Below are 27,231 nucleotides of genomic sequence, written 5' to 3' on the forward strand. Positions count from 1 at the left end.
AGAATTCTTTTTAGAAAAAATGAAGCATCAGTTTAGGGAGTATTCAGTCTTGTCTGCTTCTACTTATACGTGTATATCATAGAATCATTATTTTCAAATATTTTCAGAAGCACTAAGATCTAAACGTACTAAACATGATAGCTACAGTAATGCAGCTCCTTCCATGTACTTTGGTAGAACTTTTCAATCCTGGATCTTTCTTCCTATTTTAAAATATTTTGGATTTTGATTACCCCTTTCATATCCTTTATTTTTGGATCGTGAACTTAAAAAATAATTGGTTCTAATGCTGCTGACGAAAGGTTACTTCATGAAACACGTACCGAAATTTGTTATATTTTACATGACTGGTATTTTTGTATTTAGCACAATAAATTTCTTTTAGATATGCGTCAGTTAAATGCGTATATCTTTTATTTTTGACAAAATTTAAACAAATCAGTTTCAAAATCAACTAATCAAGTTCATTGGTCGGAGAACAGCTTCTACTTCCTTCACAAAAGGGTCCTCACTTTTCTTGTTGCTTTGGAGCCTACAAATAGAAATGTTAACATGCCTGTATTATACCATAATGCGTGGGGCTATATTGCAATCACCTTGTCCGTCCGATACAGATTTCTTTGCTTCTATTGGGGCAATGCTTAGATATTTGATATATTGTAATTATATCAACTCTTTAATCATTAGTTTTTACCTTACACTTACACAAGTTTTAATCATAGAACTCACGTACAATGTTAATCATGATACATTTTACATAAATGGCAATTTGTTTAAAATCTATAAATCTTCTACTCATATTAATTAAAACAATGATTTTTTTATATAAAATATACTAACGTCTATGAAATATCAATATTTAAGGAGGTAGATCTAGGGTAAGGGACATAACTCATGAAATCAGTGATATGTTTGTACCATATTCAATTTTACCAAAGCCTCTCAAGCTTTTCTCTGAAAAAGAATGAAATCGGTTCAAGTCACTTTGATGCTTACATGAGATTGATGTAAAATAATGAATACAAACGTTCCAATGATTTCTGAGAGTTGTGTCCCTTACGATAGGTCTACCTCCTTAAATAGGTTTGAAGCTAGCTTGACCAGAGAAAACAATACAGAAAATCATATACAAATCAACTGTACAAGCATGATCTAAACAAAATAATGTAAAAGTTAAATAATATGCTCACCAGTTGATCGATGCCATGACAATCCATTTCTTTCCTTCGAGCATTTCTGCTTCTTCCATAGCTTTGATAAAAACTCTGAGAGCTTCACTTCTTGATGGTTTTCTGTCCCTTGCTTCCACAAATAGCTTAAAACATAAGTTACCAATTGCAAACACTGTGCATCAAAAAGTTGCATGTTATGTAATGTGTGCTAATCGATTTTTGTAATTTCTGCTAATATCTAAAATTTCACAAGATTACCTTCCAGTTATACTAGTGCATTTTAGAGTTGCTGAAAAATAATAATTTATCATCTTCAGTGCCTGGTATTCTTTTGACGAGGCTCGCAGTAGCAAAAATGTAAGAATATAAAAGCTCATGTGTGAGTTCGATACACACGATGACCTCATTTTAATATCATAATAATATTATGCAAGTTATAGATTATAAAGTGCAAATTATTGAGTTTATTGATGATCAGAATTAATTTTATCAATGCCAAACACCAGTAACAAAATATTACCACAAGTAATTTGTGCTGATCAGTGGCTAGAAGTTCGTCTTGCTGAATCTTGTTAGCCTCTGGTCTCGTCAATCCTAAGGATACTGCTACCTCATAATTGACATTTTCTATAGCATCAGTAGCTAAAACTAAAAACTCGTCAGACATTGGAACAGGGTAATCTGAAAGATATTTTTCCATTTATTTTACTTTTACTAAACTTTGATATCATTATACATGTAATTCAATATGACCATGTGATATCAATATAATTTAATATGACCATGTTTATTGTTATAAAAGATGCCATTGTTTTTTATTTTATCTTGGATACAAAGTTTTCCTGTCACCTGATCAATATGGTCATGAGCTTCAAACCACGGCCTTTTAATCGGAATACTTTTACATATGAAATATTTCTGTCTGAATAGGCGTGTGTATTGGAATAAATTAATACGATTTTATTACAGATTTTGCCAAAATTTGAAAATATTGAAGTAAAAGGAATCTAACTGAATAAGAAAAAAAGTTCCAAATGCTAAACTGTTCAGGACCAACATGTAGAGCATAATTTTATGTTTAGGACTTATTAATTCATAATAATGTAAACAAAACTCGTATGATAATTATATGACTTCACAAATAATATGAAACTAGTATTTTGGAGCATTTGTGTGTTCATGTATTTTATATGCACAAAAGCAAACATTTCCATATTGATAACATATGTTTCATAAATTTTGCATTTTTTCCTGTGTCACACAAGAGTTCCAAAGAGCGATCTTTATTGTGTTTAAAGTTGTAATTTCCATATTAAGCACAAACAAATTTTAACCCCGATATAAAAACTATCAGTAGATTTTTTTCGCTTTCAGTTCAAAGACATTGCTTGAACCATGCACGCGCAATGTCTTACCAAGCTCAAGCCAGGGAACAAAAAGCTTGGTCAAGCTAGCGAATAATAACACAGTGAATAGGAAGAAAGCGCGGGAAAACTTTCATACCTAAAAACCAAAAAAAAAAAAAAAAAAGTCTACTAACAATGGACTATGCCGTTTTATCAATACATATTTGTTACTTGTTTTCGTGATAAATTATTTAGTGTCATATACATTTCAGTAAGTTGTCTTGTTTTTCAATTTGTTTTATTGATATTGCAATGGTTTAAAACAATAATTGTAATGTTATATTTTTAACGTTTGTCTATGCATAAAATGCATTTCCCAAAATTTATCGAAATACTAATATCCAAGAAAAGAGCAGAACAATACAGGAAGGTGTTCACGGGTTAAACTGTATTCATTTTACAGTTACAATAAATGGCCATTCTTCGAGCTGTTGTGAAGCCACCAAGCATTATTCACCCATTTTCATGATACCAGCCATTGTTTTTTACATTCAATTATGCATGTATGTAGCATTCCCAAAACTAGATTCATACGAAGGCAAAAATCATAATAGTCAAACATTTGTTTCTTTAGTAAATCTCTCTAATCAGAGGTGTATTCTATAAAATAAATGCATATTCGTATATTGCTTGAAGTTTACAGCATCATATTTTTTGTTGTAGTATCGAATTATGTTTAGTCTGTAACATTACCAAAATAAATTATGATTATTCATTTATTGGTTGATCTCTATTGCAGTATTCCATTTTGTTTTTAATTTGCCATTCTAACATATAAAATGACGATATAATTCTGCTCCCGACCGTACTAAATACGGATACAGAGAGGAAGAGAAGATCAGACAGACTTGATTTTTTTCGTTTTAAAATTATGTTAATTCTGTGCAAAATATGAGTTTAAATAGGCGAATGGATAGACTGGGCCCCGTTTGAAGATAATTATCAACTGGACCATCAGTGGATATTTTTACTTAACTGATTTTTTGGGTAAAATGCATTTTATTGCGAAAAAAAGACGAAAGAACATTTTTTAGGCAAAAATTAAAATGAAATGCGCCGGGCCCAAACTCAATAAATATTGACAGGTCTGTAATGCGCTCAGGTTTACACAACTCAAAAAGTTATAAAATACGGCCTGGAAAAAAAGAACATGCACCCCTTCCCCAAAACAATAATCAAATATTGCTAAATATGGGGTTTTCGATTTTTCCATAAAATTTCGACAATTTACTGCTTGATGACCTAAACTCTTCATATTTTATATCATTCGATAGATAATTAATTTTATATTCTACACAAAGAACATCTCATTTTCATATATGAATTATCCAAGAAAGTTGAAAATATTACACCTACCCCTATAAAACTGGTCACGGTATCAAATTAAAGTTTCCATTCACAGCATACCGACACTGTAAAACTCATATTTAAGATATTCGTAATGACGGTAATGGTGTAAAGATATATAGATAGTTCACTTTCCTACATCATAAAACCGACAAAAACTAATTTTCATGTAAGAAACTTCAAAGAAAGTTAGAAATATTATCCTTACCCCTAGAAAACAAGTCATGATGAAGTCTGCAGGGTGTGAAACAAAAAATAACACTTAAAGCATACATGTTGCGACACTATAAAACTATTTTAGGCATTCATGAATAAGAAAATGACAAATCATATCTAACAATACAGGTGCTTAGATTTTCCTTTTGGTTTACATTTTTATAAAAATTGTAGAAAGGTGAATTTTCAGAATTTTGAATTTTCTTCGATATCACCGATTATTGTCGCGTGCAAGTTGTACAAGATGCATTGCATTCGTAGAGTATCGTAGCTTTGGAGTGATCCAAAATAATAAATAATAGGACTATTTCATGTTCAATAAGAGGAAAATTGCCCCCTCTCCATCCTTGAATAATTACAACAATGAACCAAAATACTATTTTTAGCATATAAACAATGAAAATAGACGTTTGACACTATTGACTTAAATATCATTGTATTCAACATATCAGCTTTTTTCAAATGCAAAGTTCTCCATTTTAACGAGACATTTAGCAGATCTGCTAACATCAACAAAACTAAAAGAATGAGTGTTCAGAATATATAGAACAATACCTGATGATGGCGGGCCTATATGCGCATTAAATTAATTGATGCAAATGACATACTAGTAAATAATAGCATTGATAAATTACCGCCGAAACACTAGATTAGTGAAGGATTAATCCAACAAGTAAATTATGATAAGGATACCTAAATTTGTAGGTATTTAATACTAATTATTTTCAAGAAGTTCAATGAAAAATGAATTATTATAATAATGTAATCAAAACCACTCCAATAGCAGGAGAGTTTAGGGGGGGCAAGACTTGGATGATGGGTTTCATTTTTTGTTTGAACTCTATATAATAGCCCAGACTTTCTTACATCTATGAAAGGAACGTTTAATGTTTATCTTAATGAGCCGAGTTGTCCAATCTCTTTTAGCTCAGAAAATATAACTTTTAAAATATAATAACAAGCAGGCTGGCCATTTTGTCCTCTTTGGATCTCGTCAATGTTAAGTCCAGAAATAGCTTTCAAAATTTTCTTTTAAAATTTTTCAATCTCAGTTTCAATAAAGCATCTTGAAATGCATTAGAAATATGTGCATAAACACCATACTGTCAACAAATTTACCACGAAATTATTCCATGATACATAAATGATATGTAATAAACTGGCACATTCCTGTGAGTTTGTTATGTTATATGGTTTCAGGCATTGGAGTTTCCCCGCGCTTTCTTATTGTTCGCTAGATCGGGCTTATTATTCGCTGGCTATTTGTTCGCCAGTTTGACGGTGTTATCGTCTCGACTCTAAAATGTGAATGTTCAATGCTATGAAATGATTTTCCGTCACCACCACTTCAGGAGGTGACAAACTTTGCATTTAAATACCAACTTTGCCCAATGGCAATTTCGTGCTGCCTGTTTGTATTGTTATATACTGGAAACTAATGGAAGCGGGAGGGGAGGTTTAGCGCCGTATTAAGCCTGGAACAAACCACTATTTCCATTGGAAATGCCTGTACTAAGTCAGGGTCATTGAGGTTGTTTCAAACTTCTTGTTTTTTTCTTGATACTTTTATATGAGCTTTCCTTCTTTTGAATATTTTCTTTTGACTTTTGCTTATAGTTTGCCTGTCAGTTTGGTAAATGTTATCTAAGAGATACTAGTCAAACATACCTCCAGGGTTGTATATGTCAGAGTCTGTAAAAGCTTTGTTCACCCAACGCCAGAACTTGAACTTCTTATTGTCATCATTTATGAACCTGTATAGAAGAGACTAGAAAGTACTATGTAACCATGAACAAGTATAACTTTACTAAATTGATAATTCTCTTTCAATTACAAAAACGACCTTAATCGCTGCTTACTACATAAGAGTTAATATATAATCTGAAAGTGTTAACAAGAATCAAACAGCATCAATAAAATTTGTATTCTTATTGTACATACTTTTAATTATGTTAGCACTAATTCTACATGCAAGCCAAAAGGATGTCGATACGGAACACATAAGTCTGATCCATTTTCAATAGTAAAAGAGAAGCAATACACACTTCGCGAGGAAAATTCTCTCGCTCCATCCCAAGCCATTAAGCTACCTCTCGAAAACAAATCTCACAAATGCCCATAGACTATCCCTCAATTAACACAAACGAGTCTATTCTAAACTTATTTGTATTCTTTTATGTAAAAGGGGACCCTTACGGCTCTTACAAAGACTGTTAGTATAGTGGCTGAAAAAGAGAGGATCAGACACTCGTAACTTTTTCTAATGACTACTACGTCGTGCTATACTTATTTCTCCAACCATGTATCAAATCGAAGTAAAACTTGTGAAAGACCATTGTCGGAAACCCACGTTTGACTAGGATTCGTACTTCCGAAGCGTAGTCAACCGTGTTTCCGACGATGATGAAAGGCCTTTAGGTATACACTGTATTAAACTCAGATATTCTGCTAAAGAGTGCCCACAGGCTCTTGCTGAATATGGCACATGTTGACAGCTTTAGTAAAAATTGCTTACTATATGTAGTTTCCAAAAAGGGGACTCTAGTGATTTCCATTTTTTTCTATAGAATCATTTTTTCGAGCTTAAGGACCCCTTGGTCCGTTTATACTTACCACTGTTTCATGTCCAGAAGAATGGAAGTACAGATGTCTCGACGTCCACCTTTTGTTACAGCTGTGATTAGACTAGACATTCCCAAGTCGTCTCTGGCTCGGCTGCTATCTCTCCATCGTAACAGAAACTACAAAAATGTTCTTTTTTTAAATATTTATATAAAAAAGGAAATACAAATGTAGCATTACGTTAAAACATTCAGCAAGATGGATGTCTGCTAAAAAGATTCTTTTATAAATGTTGTTATAAGGATTTTATTTTTCAAATTTCAATTTGAACTATGAACACAAAAAATACTTCTATTGACATACATTTTGTACCGCTGCAAACACGTGGTCATACTGTGTTTTATTTGCATGTGCAGTACAAACTAAATTCGTTTACTTTTAATTATTTTGTTTTTGTACAAAAAAGGGTTTTTGCATTTATATGAAGAAAAAGCTGGTTTGAATTCGAATGTATTGACTTGTAGAAGAACAACATACAGTCCTAGATTCTTACATGAAATATCTTTTGGTCTTGCGTAGCGCCATCTATGTGAAGCACTGTATCAACGTCTTGAAATGACATACCATTCAAAATCATGACTCTATACCATTCTTCGTCTAACTGGTTCAAAATACCTCGTAAAAATGCATCATTTGTAAAGCCTGTAAAATGCCAAAAAAACTTTACATTATTAATGTCCCTTAGAATAAACGTTCTACAACTTGGTTTGTTATAGCTATATTGTACAACATATGGCAGTTTACTCAGGCATCTACAAAATGGGAAAAAAGGAACATAAAGTGATACCGCGCCCTGTAATGCATGGTTATAGGGGGTAACAAAATGTTTTTAACTCGAAAATGAAAATTTTGGATTTTGCTGAAAATTGAACTTAATCTGTTTTTATGGTACTTAACTGTGCAAAGTTAAAAAAATCATGAATTCGTTCTCTAGTTATCGTCTGAATCCGTCGTGTGACGGACACACATCTTTTTGGGGGGCATTACGAAATACCTCGCTACTTCATGTGGCGAGGTATGAAAATATATACATGACTATATTTTATCAATTATTACATCGTTTATACCATATAAATGCCTTCGGAGTATATCTGATTTATGCATACTAGAATAACTACCTTTCCAACTCGGATCCCCTTTAGCTTCTTCTTTAAAGTTAATGTTCTGTGACGTCTTCGTTGGGGTTGGTTTAACGTTGACCGTCGTTAACGTAGTTTTCGTTTTTGTAGGTGAAAGTCTATCGGAGAGAGTCGGCGAAAGTGGTGGAATGTTGGATGTAATTACGTCTGCCTTCGACAGCTGTATCGATATCGTTGCAAGAGGTTTCTCAGGCTTTGATTTGTCTGGTTTCTCTGGGCGAACAGACAAGTCTTTGTTTTCCTCACGCGTAGTTTTTAATGGCACTGAAAATATTTGTATATCACCGGCAGCCTCCTCAAAATTCTCAGCAATTTGTAGAGTGAAGCACTGATAATTGATTCTTCTAGCATGGAACTGTAAAAATACTTCATCGGAGTCTCCTGAAACTTGAAGGTTTGCTAAGGACTTTCCCAATTTACATCTATACTTGTTTCTAGAATAAGAGTCAAACCATGCTGACTGGGTTGGTTTCTGGTCGAGGTAGCCTTCCTGTATCCAAAACCTCTTGCGACTCTCTGCGTTTTCTACCTTGACACATTCAACCACCACGGTAAATGTATTACCAGTACCAATACGTTTCGACATGACGAGAAACATTACGGTGTATTGTCTTTTCTGAGCCTTTTCAAAGGCAGAGTGTACCTTACCAGCTAACGATGACGGGTTTACTCCTTTCTTTGTTTCGATACACGTTTTCCTGAATAAAAAATCACTTTTATTCGAAGGTGTTAATGCAAATAAGTATAACAATTAGACAAGAAATTTGAAAATTCAAACATAAAAAAATGATATATGATGTACTTTTTCACAACATAACCAGGGTAGAATCCAGGATTTAAGGTTATAGTGTCGTAAATAGAATTCAAGACCAAGTGAAGTTTGGGAAAGTGAAGATTTCATTTAAACATAATTATTTATTTTTTAGAATGTAAGGGGAGGGACATACGCCCAGCAATCCTTTCTTTTTGATCTGTGCCTGATAACCTATCATAATAAAGCATCTGTCTCTCATTTATTATTCAAGATTAAGGACATTACTACTCTTATGCATTGTATACATGTTCCATTATGTCTTAACCTGCATGTACGAAAACTTACACGGAAAACGTCCTCGAGACAAACTCAACGTGCTTATTAGAGACAGTCACTTTGATATTAAGTGGGGTCCAGCTAGCTTCACCCACTTGTCCTATTTCGTAAACATTCGATTCAAAGGCATATAATTCTCCACCTTGGCCATATTCATCTGGTAACGGGAGTCTGTACAATATGTCTGCTTTGGGTCCGGCTTGTTCAGAACAGTAAACGGAACAAAAACACGTACAGGAGTAAAGGTCCTCCATTGTGTTTGACGTGAAAAGTTCGTGGTCTGGTGGGTCTGTAATCTGAAAAATTCAACGAAGATGTACAAATATTCAGTATTAAAATGACACGTATGCAATTTTCAGTATTTTTGTTTAGTTTGCTTATTCAAATTTTGGCGAATGAAGTAGGAGTAGTAACGTATTTTCGTTGTAATGTATGAATTATTATTACATATTTCAAAAGGGCAAATCTAAAAAACCACCATAATTGTCATCCTACTTGCCCCGTCCCCATGACAAACACACCAAAACGCACACCAAAGGTACTTGTGAACAGGGCCAAGGTAAACACGTTCTAGAAAACCAATTTTGTTCGGAAACGCAGTTTGATATTTGTAATTATATTTGGAGTGAATTTAATCATAGAGAAAGAAGGCTAAAACGGGCGGAAAATACGAAATTGGTTGCCTATGCCAAATAGGGGGAGTGGCATCAAGACGCTCCATTGTGCCATGTCTACAAGTAGCAATGACCAGCATTATTTCGACAGATATTTAAACAAACCGAAAAAAAAATAAGTAACCATTGAACTTACTTCTACATTGACATGGGAGTCTAATTCAAATGTGTCATCTTTTATAACCAGTTCTACACCTGGTTTTACTGTCGATTGTATCGTTTTTGGTTCTGGACCGACACTAAATACTTCGACGACGGGTCGACTAACTATAACGAACGCATCCAATAGAGACATATCAATAGTTGCAATGCAGTAGTATTTCTGAAAGAAAAATGTCAATAATACATTAAAATGTTCTTGTAAAGTATATAGAAGATACCAAAGTGCCTATGAAAATGGGGGATATCATAAAGGGTAAATAAATAGGCAAAACACATTCAAAAACATATTAACTGACAAGGACCACAAAAAGAAAGACGAATAATAAAACAAATCAACGAGACGAAATGCACGAACCCCACCAAAAATATCTCAGGTGCTCCAGCAGGAGAGCAGTTCCTGCACCTTGAAAGACGTCCACCATGCTGTCCAATGAATGTCATATTTAGTAAACATTTTACAAGTCCCATAGGGAACATTAAACCACAGAAAAGATGTCACATTAAATCTTCAACAGGATAATATTCAGGAAAAAAACACGAAGAAAAAACTGCTAAGTAGTCGAGAGATACAATTTAACAAGACATCTACACAGTAGGCATTTCTTAAAGTTTTACTTTTGTAATCTATTACCGATCCGTCTTTCTTCATGGAGTCTGTTGCAGACGTAAAACCACGATTTCCTTTTAAGATTAGTTCTTCCTTAACTTCGAGTTCTCCAAAGACTGGGATCGTTAGGGTAGCTGTGGTTTGCTTTCCCTTTCGCCCAAGTCTGTAATTTATGACATCACTGAACACTTCATCCCTGTCTGTCAGTCCGAAGTTTTCGTCTGAATAGTCAATCGCTTGTTTTCGGCACATAACTGAGAAGATATCTTCAGGAGATCCATTCGTATAATCGATAGTGAGGTCAAGGCGATCACAGTAAGTTTTGGCGCCACCTTTCATTTCAACCGTCTGCAATTGTATCTCCCTAAATGTGAGATTATTGTTAATACTTTAAATTGGTTACATTGGTTTCGTTCAACTTGAATAAATGCTAAAAAAACTATTTGATTATTTGACTTGTAAGGCTTTTGAATCATCATCAGTTTGTGAATCTGATTGACGTGTATATCCTACAGCATAAAAATATTTTTCGCATTTAAAATTGTTTTTGACGCATTACATTATGATAATAATGATCAACTTATGCAACACTACTAGAAAACTGACTTACCGAAGCCCTCCCTGTGATCCCTGAGCAAATCCCGCCAAAATATTCCGCATTTCTTTCGACCGACAAAGTGCTATCGGGGTTTTTCCTTGCTGCAATATATATAAATTTTAAGTGAGAAAATTTAGGGCCAGCACTATCCAAATTGAATTAATTAGAACTAAACCGCTCGAAGTAACGGGAACTAAAGGGAAATTTCTTACCGGAAGTAACTCATCCATGTCTTCATCATTGAATTCTAAGTCATCCATTATAATGTAAATATGATTTGTCCAATTTTGAAGCAAATATTGTTTATAGAAATAAAAAAATGAATGCAACACCAGCATGCACACAAACTTATTCGATTTTCAAGGTAACGCTTTTGTGGAGTAGGACTTCATAGATGTATTTTTCCGAAAGCCGGGTGTAAATACTTGTACACGTATATCCACTTTTGTTCCGATTAATATGGATAGACTTTATTATATACTTGTGAACATTTTATACTTAAACTGTAAGCTTTTACAATAGACTTTAAGAAATACCATATTATGGGAAAATGTCAGTGCCCTTTCACTTGGCATTGTGTAAGGATAGAAGTTTGAATTAAATGACCAACAACAAACATTCTTTTTCACTGCAACTTGTTTACTTATTATAATACGTGATTACATATCGCGTATAAGACTAAATAAAGTTTACGTTTAAAGAGTGAAAACGGTAGGAATAGAGATTATCATGATTTGATTTGACCAAGACAGTCGGGAAACACAACACGCAAAGACCAAGTTGCACACTACACAAATGAAGTACGTACAAAGTACGCACAGAAATCTAAAACACAAACCCCACAAAACATGAAAGAATTGATGCTGATACTTGACGAGCTTCACACAAGACACACGTACGTATAAATATTCTCATTCAACGGTTTTCCTCCGAGACAATATTCAGGCTCTGCACGACTAAATAAAATATTTGGAATTTTAAATTTGGATTAAAAAACATCTGCAATGTATATCGATATGTGAATCCATAAAAGGGAACATACTCACTTGAAATGAGAAGTCGTCATCGCTTTCGAAATTTATTGAAATGTCAACCATATTCGCTACGAAGATCAAGTTTACAAATTCCGTTTTCTAGTCTCAAAAGTATGTTTTACCATTGCTGTTAACAAGTCGAATTAAAACGCGTTCCCATAGTCATTTACCATATAAGGGTGTAAATTAAGGTTAGGTAAGAAGTATCTCCACAGTCCGTGCGAGACTCGACAGGGCAGTCAATGACGTTAAAAACCGCCGTTAGTATACGTATCTCCAGTTACTCTCGGCCTTGTTTCGTGTGTTTAAATAACTTTAAAAAGGACTTGGGTCAACTGTTATAAATAAAAAATAAAATCGCTAGTATTTTGCTTGGCCTATTGCCTTGTTTTGGGTGCATTTGGGGTGTCATGTTTAAAATATCGTGAGATAGATATCTGAATAACTAGTTAATCATTGTTATCAATAAGCTCACTCACGTGGAAGGCTGGACATAAAAGAAACATTAAATAATATGGTTTGATTTCAATCTTTGGTCAATCAATTACCATAACGAACATGTAATGCGACATTTCACAAAGAAATGCTTCATTAATTGTGTGAAACAAAAATATTTTAATTAGATTATTCTACGACCATACCTTGTCTTTTAAAGAGGCATCAGATCCACTGAACAACAAAAATTGAGCCGTTGTTACAAAGTTCTTTGTCACAGTAATATGCAGTGCTGTTTGTCCCGTTTTCTGCAATAAAAAGATGTATGTAGTGCTGATAGTTGTTCATTTTTTTCTCTAGCTTCTTGTTGCGTCTTTATTTTTAAGGAAGACATAGACTTGTTTATGTTTTTTATCAATTGGTAATAGAAAAGTTGTGCACGAATAGATCAGCAACCGAAATTCGAGAGAAAGATTCAGCAAAGAAATAGCGAAAGAAATAATATCAAAATGTAAAAATTCGAAGAAATCACAAAAAGAAGTAAAGTAAATAAGCCATCATGATTTCGATATGCCAGACATGGACCCACATACATGTAGATGGTGAAACCTAGCTGCTTTTCTATAAGCACCAAACAAAGTTTTCATGCCTTGGCCGCGCAAGAAACTACCAGAATGTCTTCCCTACATTACGTAGTTTCATTAAACATACAAAATTTCCTCTTGAGCTGGTTATACCAGTCATTTACATACTGGAAATATGTCAGGTAAACTTTTATCAAAACAAAGCATCGGCAAGATTGTCCTACCGTTTCAATAGAGTTAACAGAAGCTCCATGTGTAACTAAATGTTCCACTATGTCTGTGTAGTCTTTCTTTGCTGCGTAATGAAGTGGCATCAAACCCATCTATAAGAACATTCATCTCGTAATATGCGATTTGTTCGATTTGTTTGTTATTTGATTTCATTTTGCTGCTTTCACTTGTAAACCAAAACGTCGTTGAAAATGACAGTACTTGTACTAAGAAATTACAAGTTTAATGATTTTTTTTCATTTGTTGTAACATTTTGGCATATTGCTGTTCATATATTCAAAAGACATTTATTCCGTATAAAGTAATATTTAAGAACTTGAGAAGAGCTCAAAAAGATTTAATTCACCATAAATTGAAAAGTTTTAAACAGCAGGCAAAGCTCATGTTAACCTTAAAGTTCAAAAAGATTACATCATGTAGTAAAGTGAAGAAGACAACTTAAAGGCATGCAACAAATATGCCAGGTGTACTTACATTATCGGATTGATTTGTAGGTGCGCCTCGTTTTAGAAGTAAAAGTGAATTTTCTTTATCCCCTGCAGATGTGCAATGGTGTAGTAGAGTCTTTCCTGTCTTAAAAAAATATCTAATAGTTGGCAAACGTATTCATTCAAGGCCGTTTGTATGTATAGCAAGGCAATGAGTAAATTTTGTAAGACTTTCTTCTTTTGTCTTGACCTTTCCATTATACTATTCAAAACGTTTTGAAATTATCCTACTATTTACCATTTCTAAACCGGAAGTACTTATTTCTGGTAAAATATTTTAAAGAAATTTCAATCCAATGAGTTCAACAAAGGACTTAATTGGAATTAACGTCAATTTATTTCGAACTGATATGCCGCTTGGATAATTTATATTAAAGTTGAATCCCCAAAACAAATTGGAAATTATGCTAAACAAATATTCAAATAAAAACAAATGAAAGAGTGTCACCTCATCTTTAAACGACAAGTCTATATTCCTCCATTCATCCAATAGGCGAGACATTGTACCCATATCACACTTTCTGGCCGCTTGTAGGAGCTGTGAAATAAAACATATATTATTTTCACATACCAAAGTATAGAAATTTAGGACCAAAAATGATATTGATACAGAAATATCCAGGACTTGCTTATTGGTTTTATTTCAAGGGGATTTATAACATGAGAAAAATTTCACGTAGGAAAAAATATACAAATGTTGTATGCAATATTACAATCAATTAAAGTGTATATAATGAAATGGAGAAAGTTAAGTCTAAAGCAATCTGAATGTAAAAAAATGTAAAAACAAACAACTTTTGAATAAGATCTATGACTATAATATAGATTAATACAACACGTAAACGCAGATAAAAACATGAAAATACTTATAAAACTGTCATCTGCAGTCTGTGCAAAAAAAAAAAAAAAGTTCAGAGTTCTTCCCAATGTATTCACTAGAGTTCGCCATTCAATAAACATTAAAGACACAATGGGAAGAAGGGTACTAAATGGAAATCAAATATCTACGATTGTTCAAAATAAATCGCAATGCTACACATCGAAACTAGATTAGGAACCATTGGAATAGTAAAACACTGTATTTATCCACTGTATATTTTTATTGCAAAAGTTAATACATGTACAAGCCATTGTGGCAAACATTATGGAGTTATAGGTAAGCATTAATGATTTATTAGTGTTGATATGACAGTGACAATGTAATGCATACACGTGGAGGACTAACCATAAATCATGCCCTAATCTGGAAGGAGAAATGAGCAAAAACATCCTGTTTGTGCCCACTTCTTTCATTTGTCTTTGAATGGGAGAAATTTTGCAAATATGTCAGTGTTGTTATTTTTCAAACAGAATTTACTCTAAATATTCTCTTTGTTATCGATGTCTAAATAAGGCCCTCCATTTATAATAAAAGTTCTTGTTTTCGATTTGTCAAGGTCATATTATACCAAGTTTATCCAAAGAATAGTCATAATACCATGTAGTAAAGAACATGATTACTAGTATATAGTTTGTTTACATTAAGGCCAAGAATAGTATTAGTTTGAAAAATATTGTCTACACATATAAGAACGAAATAAAATTCGTTTTCAGTAATGTTCGTATTGCAATAACAAACGACCCTAATAAGGAGGTATGCCTAGGGTAAGGGACATAATTCATGAAGTCGGTGATATGTTTGTATGATATTCAATTTCACCAAAGGCTATCAAGCTTTCATTTGACACAGAATGAAATCAGTCAAAGTTACTTTGATGCTTACATGACATTGATGTAAAATGCGTAATAAAACGTTCCGATGATTTGTAAGGGTTGTGTCCCTTAACCTAGGTCTACCTCCTTAAGATTACAGTTACTCACTGACTTCTTCAGGCCATCTCCTGCTTGTTTCAGTTCAGACTCCATCGTCGTAATCAAACTGCAGTTTTATACAGAATTGGCCATGTGCTGTTGTTAGACATGGAAGAAAATTGTAAATATCATAAGAATTGTTGTAAATGTCTTACCATATTGCACCCTATTATTGTTGTGGCCATATGTCTCGTATTAATTATTTAAATCTTTGTGAAAATCTTTATAAATAGATTCTAATCACTCTCGTGTCATTTGAGGTCAAACCTAGTATATTCAGTCATTTACAACTGAAAATATATTTATTGTATTTAGAATTGCAAAAGCATTGGGAGGTCTGCTTCTGGTCTTTAAGAATAAGAATATGAGGAATTGTTAAGTTTTACCCCTAGGAAAATTAATTCCTGCATCAGTATTTGCCACAAGTTTCCGTCACCTTAATTCTACTTAATGAGGGGGGGGGGGTCGGCAAAAAAAACATTGATGAGCAATTGCTGTACAGAAAACAGTTGATAAAATAAAAAAAGGAAGACCAAAATTTGCAATGACGGCGAAAAAAGTAAGATAACCCGACTGACCCTACATTGACTTTAGACGGTGTCAAATAGTCACAGAAACCGTAGTTTAAATTTCTGCATTGAAATCAAAACAAATCCTGTTTTATGTTTCCCGTCAATGAAACCTTTTTTTTTTCATTGAGAGTAATGATTGTGTCACTTTGAATAAAATGGTATTGTTTTTCATTTGGGAGGCACGCTTTAGATGAAATCTGGATAACGAAACATTATTCGTACAAAATTAAAAAAAAAATAAAATTCATAAACAAGGTAGAATTAAAATGATACTAACCTCCTCGGGGTACTCCATCGGTATGGTCAATGACGTCACAATTCATTATGATAAAAATCTTCTGGTAATGTTCAAACAATACCAAATTTAAATGCTTATTGTGATATATTTGTTCCAACCTCTTTGTGTTAAGCGGCTTCTTATTGTTTACAATTTAACGAGGTGGTAAAAATAGTTTACAAATTATGACGGTTGGATAAGTTGATTAAATATAAAGGTCGAATCCAGCATGTCACGATTTAGGATTTTGTCACAACTAACCATTTTCGTTTAGATATTACCTGCAAATCTTATTACTGTGGTACAATTTTTGGATTTTTAAAGATTTATCAATTGACAGGTGGCCTGTATTTGCCAAATGAGCTTGCTCCTACCATACAAAAAGACTTTGCTGCAGCCCGACTACTGTATATAACACGAAAATGAATTTGGCTCGGACTGTCACATATGCAAATCGGAATTACTCGGCCATTTCCGCTACACTAAAAAATAACCTCGGATACAGAATGAATTTTTTTTAATTGCCGGAATTGTAGTTATACACCAATCAATGTAGCTCTATCCACCAGGTGGCACTAAAATTTGTTAGAAATCACTAGAAATAAAGAACAACAACTTTCAAAAATTTTGACGCGAAGCGAGGGGTTAAGAAAAAGTAATGGTAAATTATTCAACCAGTTTAACTATAATTCAGAATCAGATCAGTCAAATTCCGGACAGATTGTTCCGCCTAGTGCATCCGAGGTTAACGAGAAAGTATGAGGAGTTCCGATTTATGCAAACAGCATCATTTTATTGCCAGCCATACCAACGTAGGATCCAGAGGGAGGGTTCCGGGTTTGGAATTCTCCTGTATCAATTTTTAAACATGAATAAGCGTTGCAGGACATATATTGAGAACCCTCTGACGTGTGACTGTTTCAAATCTTATTTTGTTTGCAACCTCTCTTACCATGTCAGCAATGGTGATGGTATAAAACCACTATTAAAAGTCCCATTACTTTCTATGTTGAATAAAGCTATTTTCAAGGTCCAAATATTTTTTAAAGTTTGTTAAAATGAACTTTAACAGGTTTGATCAGAGAGGGGACCCTTAAAGACTCTCTCATAACTTTAATGGCTTCTAAGAAAGAACGGTGAAGTGAAAGTAGACGGGTACTAAAAATACAACTTTCCTTTTGGAAATTTGACAAATCAATGAGCTTAAGATCTAGACTCTGACAAATTATTCTCTACATCAGAGTTCAAAACTGTTGTATTCAGTGTGTACCTGACATAATAAGCTTTCAGATGATACCCAGTTTGCATATACTGGCTAAATCACAAAAAAATATACAATGCGTCCTAAGAACTACTTTGTTTTTTACGGACTACTTTCTGGTATGTGTAGGCGACTGGTTTCCCTTAATAGTGGTATTACACCTGATCTGAACATTATTCAAAATGAGAATCTCCGGAAAGTGATATCTCACGGCCCGAAGTTCAAGTAAACTGGTAACATAATTTTGAAATCGTAATTGACGCAATCAGAGTGGATAAAGAGAAAAAAAATGAATAGAAACCAGAATTTGACTACCAGTATTAGTTTGGGTAAAAGCATTTAGGTCTTTGGTTCAACTTTACATTCACATGAAATCTCAAACATTTCACAAATGATTTACCTAAATCAGTATTTAAGGACGTAGATTCCAAAGCAATATAAAAATCCGTACAAGCAAAGGTGTATACATGTGTACATTGTAGCAGGTTCATCTACTTGTTCAACAAAAGAACTATCTGTACGGCTCACAAAGACTTTGTCCTCAGTGAAGGAAGGACAACAAAAATACTGTAAAACTGTTTACTCGCGTAGTGGTATTAATCATAATTCTATGTGGATTCCGAAAAAAAAAACACTCTTTTAGATAATCTTTTAAATAATCTTTAATCCCGCTCCTCCGCTGAAATTATCCGTCTAAAAGAAATCATCCGCAAAGCATTTAATTGCAAGAATGGTAATTCTAAGAAATTTGTTGTTTTAGACTACGGGTCTACATATTTTACCACCACAAACAAAAAGAAGTTGCGATACCGAGCAACAGGTGATCAGTATGCTAGAGTTTCTCCTCGACAACATAGCTGTCACTTTAGGATGGATATTTTTAAGCAAAGTATTGGCATTCCAGTGGGTACAAATTGGGCCCCTCTCCTAGCTGATCTGTTTCTTAATTCTTATGTTTCGGCGTTCCTTCATAATCTTGTAAATGACAAAAGGTTAACAAGGCTAGATCTTTTAATTTCACATATCGATATATTGACGGTGTTCTCACCAATAATTTGGAGAATTGGTTTCCGTTTGTTTATTCATCAGAATAATTGTTTTATTTTTATAATTGATCAATCAGTAGTTCAGTCAATTGTATGATTTTGATACGCCTGGAAATTTTGTTCACATAAAACTAATGTGATTCAACGTGAAATCCACGTTAAGGCTCAATTCACATGAATTTCAAGCTAACTCTGTTATAAATTTTATTTCACTGTGCATGCGATACCATGTTTTACGGACATGATCGAGGTCCATATCTCTTTCAAGTGTTTCGTGAAACATGACTGTCAACTGTCGGTGAACGAGCTGCCATAATTGGTTTAAATACATTCCTCTGGAGAAATTTTAAGAATGTTTCCCTCAGTTAATGATGTTCCCTTCATCATGACTTTACAAATATTTTGGTATACATTTCATTTAATGTGGTCGAGTCAAGTATAACAGCTTTTTTTAATATGTATTTGTTTTGGGTGTCTTTTTAAAAATGAAAAAAAAAATAGGCAAATACTTATTGGATGTTTGACCAAGTATTCTGATAAGTTTTACGTAAGTCGTGCAATTTCACAAAATATAGGTGTGTCAGAAATACATTGTTTAAATTAAAACTATAAAATACGAAATGTGATAAAAGTGGAAGCCGTGTGAAATCCATGTAAAAATCATATGAAATAATTGTGCTTATGTACCTTGCAGGTAAAGTATGATAATCATATAGTTCGAGGTTGTACAGTGTTTTTCATATTTTCGATCGATATTTATACCACGTCAACATTTTCTTTTGTTTGTGTTTTTCTTTTATTATTTGTTTAATTTCAATTCGCAGTTAAAATGTGTTACTTTATTACGAGACAGACATTTGAACGATATCACGGGAGTCTGTTGATAACAAAATTGTCATGGCAGTCATCAACATCCGCGTCTACTCATCCGTGAAGTTAAGCTGTGGATTTCCAATGATGGGTACTGTTAGTTTTTATTGATCATAAATATCTTAATCTTTCATTAATTCACTTGACTTCAAAAAGTTTACCACGCATTGAATTTTGACAAGTCAGTGATCGTAACTATATTTCTTACTTCCGGATTTCTCTGACGACCAAAAAATCTGTCTAATATACTTTAAAAGTCGGATTTTACATAATTTATTTCCTGTATTTCGAGGAAGTCCATTTTGAAGTGTTTAGCCTAAAACTGCTTTGAGGAAGCACTGATTTGAAAGTAATACGACGTCGTGAATGAGAATTTGGTGGTTTTGAAGGTGTATTATGTAATTTCAGTCATGTTTTGAAGGTAATTCTGTGCTTTTTACTGTTTGCAAAGTGTTTTTCTGTGCTGTTATAACTTTTTTGTAAAGAGAGAAATAAAGATATATAAACGAATTGCCAGTGTACATTCATGGATGAGCCTCATAATATTATGAAAGTAAAGGTTAAAAATGGCTGCGACATTGACTGGGCACTAATAATCAATGCAAACGTTTTCAAAGAGTAATCAAGGGTACCAAGATTATAGTGGTAATCAACAGAATGCAATCCAGGGACAAAGACCATACATGGAAAACAGACATACACAACAAAGAACATAAAGTAACTAAAACCATACATACAAGGTCACAAAAGCAGATGAGCAACTCGGACTCCACTACAAACTGGGAGCATGGACCAGGTGCACCTGTAGGGTAAGCGTCCTCTGCTTTTCTAGAAACACCCGCTGAGTTGAAAAAAAAATTTTTCAGCAAAACGTTTTCAAGGATGTTCGCGTCTCCATTTCAGAATAACAAGGATTTCAATGGGTAGTGAAATTTGTTAAGATCATTCATGCTAGAACAATGTGAGAAGAAAAAAAAGATTGGTCAGTGTAGTCATTTTTGAGATATTCCCGACTTGCGGACCAACATTTTGTCAACATTTATCTCCCTTTGGAGCAGGTGTCTATTCGGAACACTTGCGTGTTAAATACATATAAAGTTGCAATTAGCAATGTTTCAGGGCTAAATTTAATGTATTATTTACCCTGTGAATGAAAACAATTCATTAAGGAATGTCCTAGATACTGACTATAGCTTAAGGTTCGTGGTTCTCATGATATCATGCTATTTTCATGACATCCAGTGAGGGATGGTGTCATTCCTTTTTACATTTTACTACCCAAAAAGTTGGATTTGAGAGTGATACAACGTTTTCTTAAAATAAGTCAAGAAAAAATGATAAGTGAGGTCATTTATTGATATGGTGATAAAATGGGTAATGAGGTACCTGGAAAAGAAACGAGGGATGGTCAAAGAATCTAAAGATTGATTTTAGATTGCTTAACTTATGATAATTCATCTGCGACACTCACTCAAGTTTCGATCATTCAGAACGGATGAATGACACGATACTTAATGAAATAACCGGTATTGCAGTTGACGATCCGGGGAGGGTTCCGACCCCGGAACCCCACTTTTGTTGGAAAAGATTGAAGTACATTTGCTTATATTAAACAACAACTAACTAAAACTAGAAAAACTAAGAAATGCCAAATAACGCGGTCGCTCGTTTGATAACATGTACTTTTCGACCTCTATATTGATTTGGCTCAAAAATCAATTCAGTTCAGTGGTATAGGAGGAGTAACAAATTAGAGATTATCCCATGTCCCCATATGCACAAATGACCAAGGCCATGTTTTTCTATGTGAAACTTCCAGTTTAATTAGGATCAAATTCTAAAATTAAAGGGGCACAATGGGAATATGTAATAAAGATTCTGTGAAAGTTTCATTCAATTCAATTCAGTGGTAAAGGAGGAGTAACGAATAAGAGGTACTCCATGTCCCCATATGCACAAATGACAAAGTCCATGTTTTGCTTTATGAAACCATATTGATTCGGATCAAAATCTAAAATAAGATGTGCATTATGGGGACATGCAATAAAGATTCTGTGAAAGTTTCATTCAATTCAACTCAGTGGTATAGGAGGAGTAACGGATAAGAGAAATCCCACTTGTGTAACGGAAGTAAGGAGACTTCGGTTTTATTCAAACCACTTCAGGTCCCATGTATTACGCTTAATTAAAAACAAAACAAATAACCGTTTATTACCACAATTTCTTTAAATGCCTACAAAACTCGTGGGTTTGGGACTGAATTCAAGCCTCTATAAAAAATAAATTGCATAACGATAACTTGCACTTCAAATTGAAATTAGTTTATCTTTTTATCTTTCTTTTTTATCAAAATACTATACACCTAGAAATATCGTAATTGGAAACACACTTCATTTAGTTATACTGACAGATCACCTAAAATGTTTTGATACGAATCATACATAAAGCATACCTTGCTTATTTTTTCTTCCATAGAAGGGGTAAATGGACAGAGAGAGCGCACCGGATAAGAGGGAACAACAACCAACTACAAGATATTCCACTGAATCTAAATCCAACTCGATGAACAATGTTGAGGAAATACAATCGGAAACGGGCTCCTCAAACACAGAACAGAACAATGCTACCGGTAACGTTAATACGTCCAGTCGGTCGCAATATTCTCCCTCAACATTCCATGAACAGAAAAAAAAACCTCTTGAAGAAGGTGGGAAAACCTTAACAGTGCTATATGATAGGAACGCAAGTTCGCCATTTGAACCGAAAACAGACAATTCATTTACAGAACTGTCTGAAACGCCGAAACAATTCTATCATCCTGAACAGATAAAATCTATCGAATCGGATATGAAAACATTTCATGGAGAGAAAGCTTCTGGTGAAGCTGAAAAACGTAAAAAAATCAAGGGGAAGGGGGAGGGGAAGAAAGGCGAGAAACAGAATAGAGAACAAAAAATGGACAGGGATAATGGTTACAATGATAATTACCGAGAAAATATGGAGGAGAGTGGTGCCTGTACCTTAGATAATGGTAATGGTGGCGATGGAAGGCATGCTATTGGAGGTGGTGGAGGACGTGGTAGGAGTGGTCGAGGTAGCAATAGACGAAAAGGGGGTTTTGGTGGTGGTGGTGGTGGTGGTGGTGGTGGAGGCAGAGGTGGCGGCGGCGGTGGTGGAGGCAGAGGTGGAGGAGGTGGTACTGGCCGAAGACGGAAAAGGCGAACTGAGCGCTGCTTTGGTTACTTTGAATGTCGAAACTGTGGAAATGACTGGGCAAGTGCTTATATTTGGCGTATTATAGGAACTCCCAGGGTAAGTGCACATGTTTGATGCAATGGTATCGATGGTGTTCAGATTGTGAATAGGATAGAATATTTTATTAAATTATATATCTTTAGTTGTTTCATTTAGAAATTTCATACTTGAAAATTGCCATGTCTTGTCTTTAAATGAAGTAAGAAAAGTACATATAAAAAGCAGTTTTTAACTCTGAAAACATGGTGAATTCGTGTGTTAAACGTTACTGTTTTTTGTAAACATCAACCGAATACCTCATGTACGGTCTGTTTGTTGACATAGTAAACTAAACACCAGAGATAATTTCTAGTTACCGTAATAGAAGTGGGAAGAAACCTGGTTTATCAACAACCATTTCCATCGGAAATGCCTGTACCAAGTCAGGACCATTGCAGAGGTTTCCAACTTACCAGTTTTTTTGTTTGTTTTGACATTTCCATTTGTTATACGGACTTTCCTTTTTTACTATTCCTTTTAACCATTTCCTTGAATTCATCAGTTCGGTAATTTTGTTCATACCCTTAATTAAAGACATTAATTTGTTTTTATATGAATAAAATTCTGTAACCCTGAACAAGACAATTCTCGAAACAGGAAGAAATATATGAGGCTCACAGGAGCCTGAATCGCCCACCTGGTTATTTTTGTTCCAATAATTTTGACTCAAGAAGGCTATGGTAGGACTTATCATAAGGATCGTTCCATGAATTGAACATTTCGATCTATCATAGTTTTCAAGATATTGGCAGAAAACTGTCATTTTTCACATTTCAAGGGCAATAGCGATAACTATGAGTCGTCCAACAATTTTGATCCAATGCATTTTTTGTAGGCCTTATACTGAGGATCATTTCACCAATTGAAAGAATTTGGCTAAACCTAACGGTTTTGGAGATACATGTATACATGTATGAGAAAAACTTCTGACTGACCCCTTTGTTTTATTTTTAGTAACGGCGGCCATGTTTTTCGACGCATTACAAATGTCATCATTTTTATGCAGAACACTCTAAGGAGCATTCATATCATGACAACCTTAGTTCTAATTGATAAGGTAGGGTCAGTGGAGAGATTTTAAATTAAAAGAAAATAACATTGAAAATAGCGAAATAAGGTGGGAAAAGGCAAATAATCCTAACATTGTTGAACAAACTTACACGAAAACTTGACCACTGATAATTCTCATCGTGCTAAACATGTTTAACTTGTCAGAATTTGACTAAATGTTATGATTTTGGAGATATACGCAAAAAGCTTCAATCTGACCCCTATGTTCTAGTTTTAGTAATGTCGGTCATTTTCGACGGATCAAAAAATCCCCACAACAGTTCAATGCAGAACACCGTAAGGAAACATTCAAACCAAGTTTGGTCCTAATTCGTGTTGCAGTTTATGAGGATAACATGTTTGAATAAATTACAATTGTAAACGAGGACGACGGGCCGGCCAGGTGAACTAAAAAAGGAAACTTCATACCACAAGACACAATTCCGCCCAAAACACACTTGAACATTACAGAGCCGGTTTCGAGTACTATACAAACATATAGAGTATGGACAGACAGACATGCTTAGTTATTCCATGATACTTTCTTTAAAAGGCTAAAAACCTGTAACAAGTGGAAACATCTAGGAGCGAAGGTGGACTCAAAACCCTGACTTGGGAGGATGCTAGGTCAGAAGAGTTGAAGAAACTTATATTGCGTTTACATAATAATAGGATACAAAGTTAATAATTTCTGAAATTTTCAGGTTGTTTTTAGACAGCAGTGCCAAGATTGCATGATATACAGGTTTCCATACAGAACAGAATATCTCAAGTGCAGTCGCTGTGGTTATCCTGTGCCAGAGTGTATCTGTAGTGATTCTGACCCAATAGAAACGGATTCAGAATATCGACCACATAGAAAGGATTTGTGTGAAAGATGTCAAACGCACAGCCTTTGTCGAGCTCGACATGGATGTTTGAGATGACTCATCACAAATTATTCTACTTTTTTTAATTGCTAAATTTGTTTTATTTCGAAAATAACTGAGAGTACCACTTATTGAGTTTAAATTATAATTGAATTTTCCAAACGACATTGAATGGAATTAAGTAGATCACACATTTCTTAGGTTCACATTTTTGTTAAAATTGTAAAATCGCACAATACATACATTAATTGTGAATTGTTGTTATTGTGGTAAAGGAAAACTATTGACCAAACTTTAGGACAAACGTGATGACTTTTCATTCAGAATTGTCAACTTTCCTTTCATCTGTGGCAACATCCCTTCAGCACCTGCGTATGGAGTGTTCATATCACAACTCTTACGTTATGCCAGAGCTTGCCGAAACTACGCAGACTTTTTGTATCGCACTAGAACTCTAACAAATAGGCTTCTGGAACAGGGTTATGTTTCTACAAGATTGAAGTCATCACTACAGAAGTTTTATGGTCGTCATCATGAACTCGTGGATCGTTATGGTGTATCCATATGCACCATGAAAACTGATTTATTCAACGGGTCATAGTTTTCCTTTCCTCGTTTGTCTACTCCGGACTTGACTTTTTTTATGAGTAACTCGGCGGGTGTTTCTAGAAAAGCAGAGGACGCTTACCCTACCGGTGCACCTGGTCCATGCTCCCAGTTTTTAGTGGAGTCCGAGTTGCTCATTTGCTTTTGTTACTTTGTATGTATGATTTTAGTTGCTTTATGTTCTTTGTTGTGTATGTCTGTTTTCCATGTCGGGTCTTTGTCCCTGGATTGCATTCTTTTGATTACCGCTATAACCTTGGTTCCCTTGATTACTCTTCTACAAAACGAACACAAAACAAAACAAAACAAAACAAGACAAAAAAAAAAACAAACATGAATAAATATGTAGAAGTTAATAAGGTTGAACAACATGCCGCTTCTGGAATCAAACTAGATCAAACCACAAGGGTCTGAGTTCATGATTTTTAAGTTGTTGCTACACTGCAAAGAAAAAAAACAAAAAAGGAACATTCATATATTAATTAGAAATTAGAAAATTTATAGCATCTGCACAGGCAAAATTAATTCACTTGATTTTAACCTGAATGAGCAAGTAAACTTTGTGACAGAGATCACGTGAATTCGAGTGAATTGAGCTTTCATTTGCACATCACGTTAATTTCATGTAAATTCACATGAATTTCATGTGAAGCTCGATTAGCATGAATTTCACGTGAAAAATATTTTAGTATAATTATTGCTTTCCATAAAAGTTCACCGTTACCATTTATATATTTGTAGTGTTTGTTTTTTTCAAACTGACTGGATGTTTGTGTTGTAGGTCCTATGCGCGATTGGTCACAAAATCATATATATAACTTATGAAGGATTTGAGGGTACTATTCTCAACTAATTAATACTTACTCCCACCCTATATGTTATGGTAATATTCTTCACAAAGCTCTATATTGGTTCAATAAGTATACTAAACCGTTGAATTCGTAATGAATATAGTTGTGATACTGTTGTCAAATCATTGAAGATAGCATTTAATTTTAGCTCAACTGACCCTAAGGATTGCCATCACTTGGCGTTCGTCGTCGTTACGAATTTTTAAGATGTTTTACCACAGACTGGCCATCTATGTCGTTATTTAACCCCTAGCTTTCGCTCGGGTTTAAACAATGCGACTTAAATGGCCAGCCCATGGTAAAACAATGATAAAATGTAGTATCCGTGATTTATTTCCTAATTTTGGCAAGACACGAGTTATGTCCTTATTGCATAACTTATGATGTACCTCGGTTCTCAATCCCACATGAGAAGCATAAGGATTGATATTACATACGGTGAGGGCATAACTTTTTGTAGGTTTTAACTTGTTCGAAGGTGGTATGTCTGTTAACTACTAGCAGTCATTCGTTTGTGCATTTGTTTAACGTACAATCAGTTTCTTTGTTTCTGTTTAAACAATGGACTCCGACCTTTTTGAACTGATTTTAGGTGTGTTAAGTTGTGTATAATTTTTACCACAGTTGGTCAAATTAAAAAAAGGAGGGTAGTGATCACGCCAAAGTACTTTAACCTCGCCGCATTTTTTGCGCCTGTCCCAAAGTCAGGAATTTCTGGCCTCTGTATGTCTTGTTTCGTTTTCACTTTCATTTTACTTTTTATGTTACTGGAGTATATATGGGGGCAACAATTTCGCTGTACCAGTATTTAATGTTTTGGGGTCAGCTGCAGCCTGTCCTAGGGTTTCCTCGTCCTTCATTGAAGATCCATGAGTGGCC

At 34.3% G+C, this 27,231-nt stretch overlaps 2 protein-coding genes across 5 annotated transcripts; one reads left to right on the plus strand and one right to left on the minus strand.

The window, feature by feature from the left end:
* Positions 1-396: 396 nt before the first annotated feature.
* On the minus strand, positions 397-16,578 carry LOC148627961 (uncharacterized). Of its 2 annotated transcripts, XM_088582297.1 has the most exons (17): positions 16,506-16,578; positions 15,666-15,752; positions 14,254-14,343; positions 13,792-13,890; positions 13,311-13,409; positions 12,709-12,810; positions 11,046-11,134; positions 10,460-10,799; positions 9,803-9,988; positions 9,002-9,288; positions 7,882-8,600; positions 7,257-7,405; positions 6,755-6,882; positions 5,810-5,895; positions 1,693-1,853; positions 1,191-1,315; positions 397-532 (listed from the first exon to the last, which is right to left on the minus strand). In XM_088582297.1, the coding sequence occupies exons 2-17, from the start codon at positions 15,708-15,710 to the stop codon at positions 451-453; spliced, it is 2,787 nt and encodes a 928-aa protein (XP_088438423.1). In that variant the 5' UTR covers positions 15,711-15,752; positions 16,506-16,578; the 3' UTR covers positions 397-450. The 2 variants fall into 2 exon arrangements, with proteins under 2 accessions (XP_088438423.1, XP_088438434.1); XM_088582308.1 differs by lacking the exon at positions 13,311-13,409.
* Positions 16,579-19,402: 2,824 nt separating this feature from the next.
* On the plus strand, positions 19,403-25,150 carry LOC148627962 (uncharacterized). 3 transcript variants are annotated; one of them, XM_088582224.1, is made up of 3 exons: positions 19,403-19,506; positions 22,158-22,994; positions 24,731-25,150. In XM_088582224.1, exons 2-3 carry the CDS (start codon positions 22,167-22,169, stop codon positions 24,950-24,952), a joined length of 1,050 nt encoding a protein of 349 aa, XP_088438350.1. In that variant the 5' UTR covers positions 19,403-19,506; positions 22,158-22,166; the 3' UTR covers positions 24,953-25,150. The 3 variants fall into 3 exon arrangements, with proteins under 3 accessions (XP_088438350.1, XP_088438357.1, XP_088438341.1); XM_088582231.1 differs by lacking the exon at positions 19,403-19,506 and adding an exon at positions 19,659-19,773; XM_088582215.1 differs by lacking the exon at positions 19,403-19,506 and adding an exon at positions 19,888-20,103.
* Positions 25,151-27,231: the final 2,081 nt, after the last annotated feature.

The sequence above is a fragment of the Perna viridis genome, chromosome 1 (genome assembly GCF_037379345.1).
Source record: "Perna viridis isolate PV_CMFRI_1.1 ecotype Kerala chromosome 1, ASM3737934v1, whole genome shotgun sequence".
NCBI lineage: Eukaryota > Metazoa > Mollusca > Bivalvia > Mytilida > Mytilidae > Perna > Perna viridis.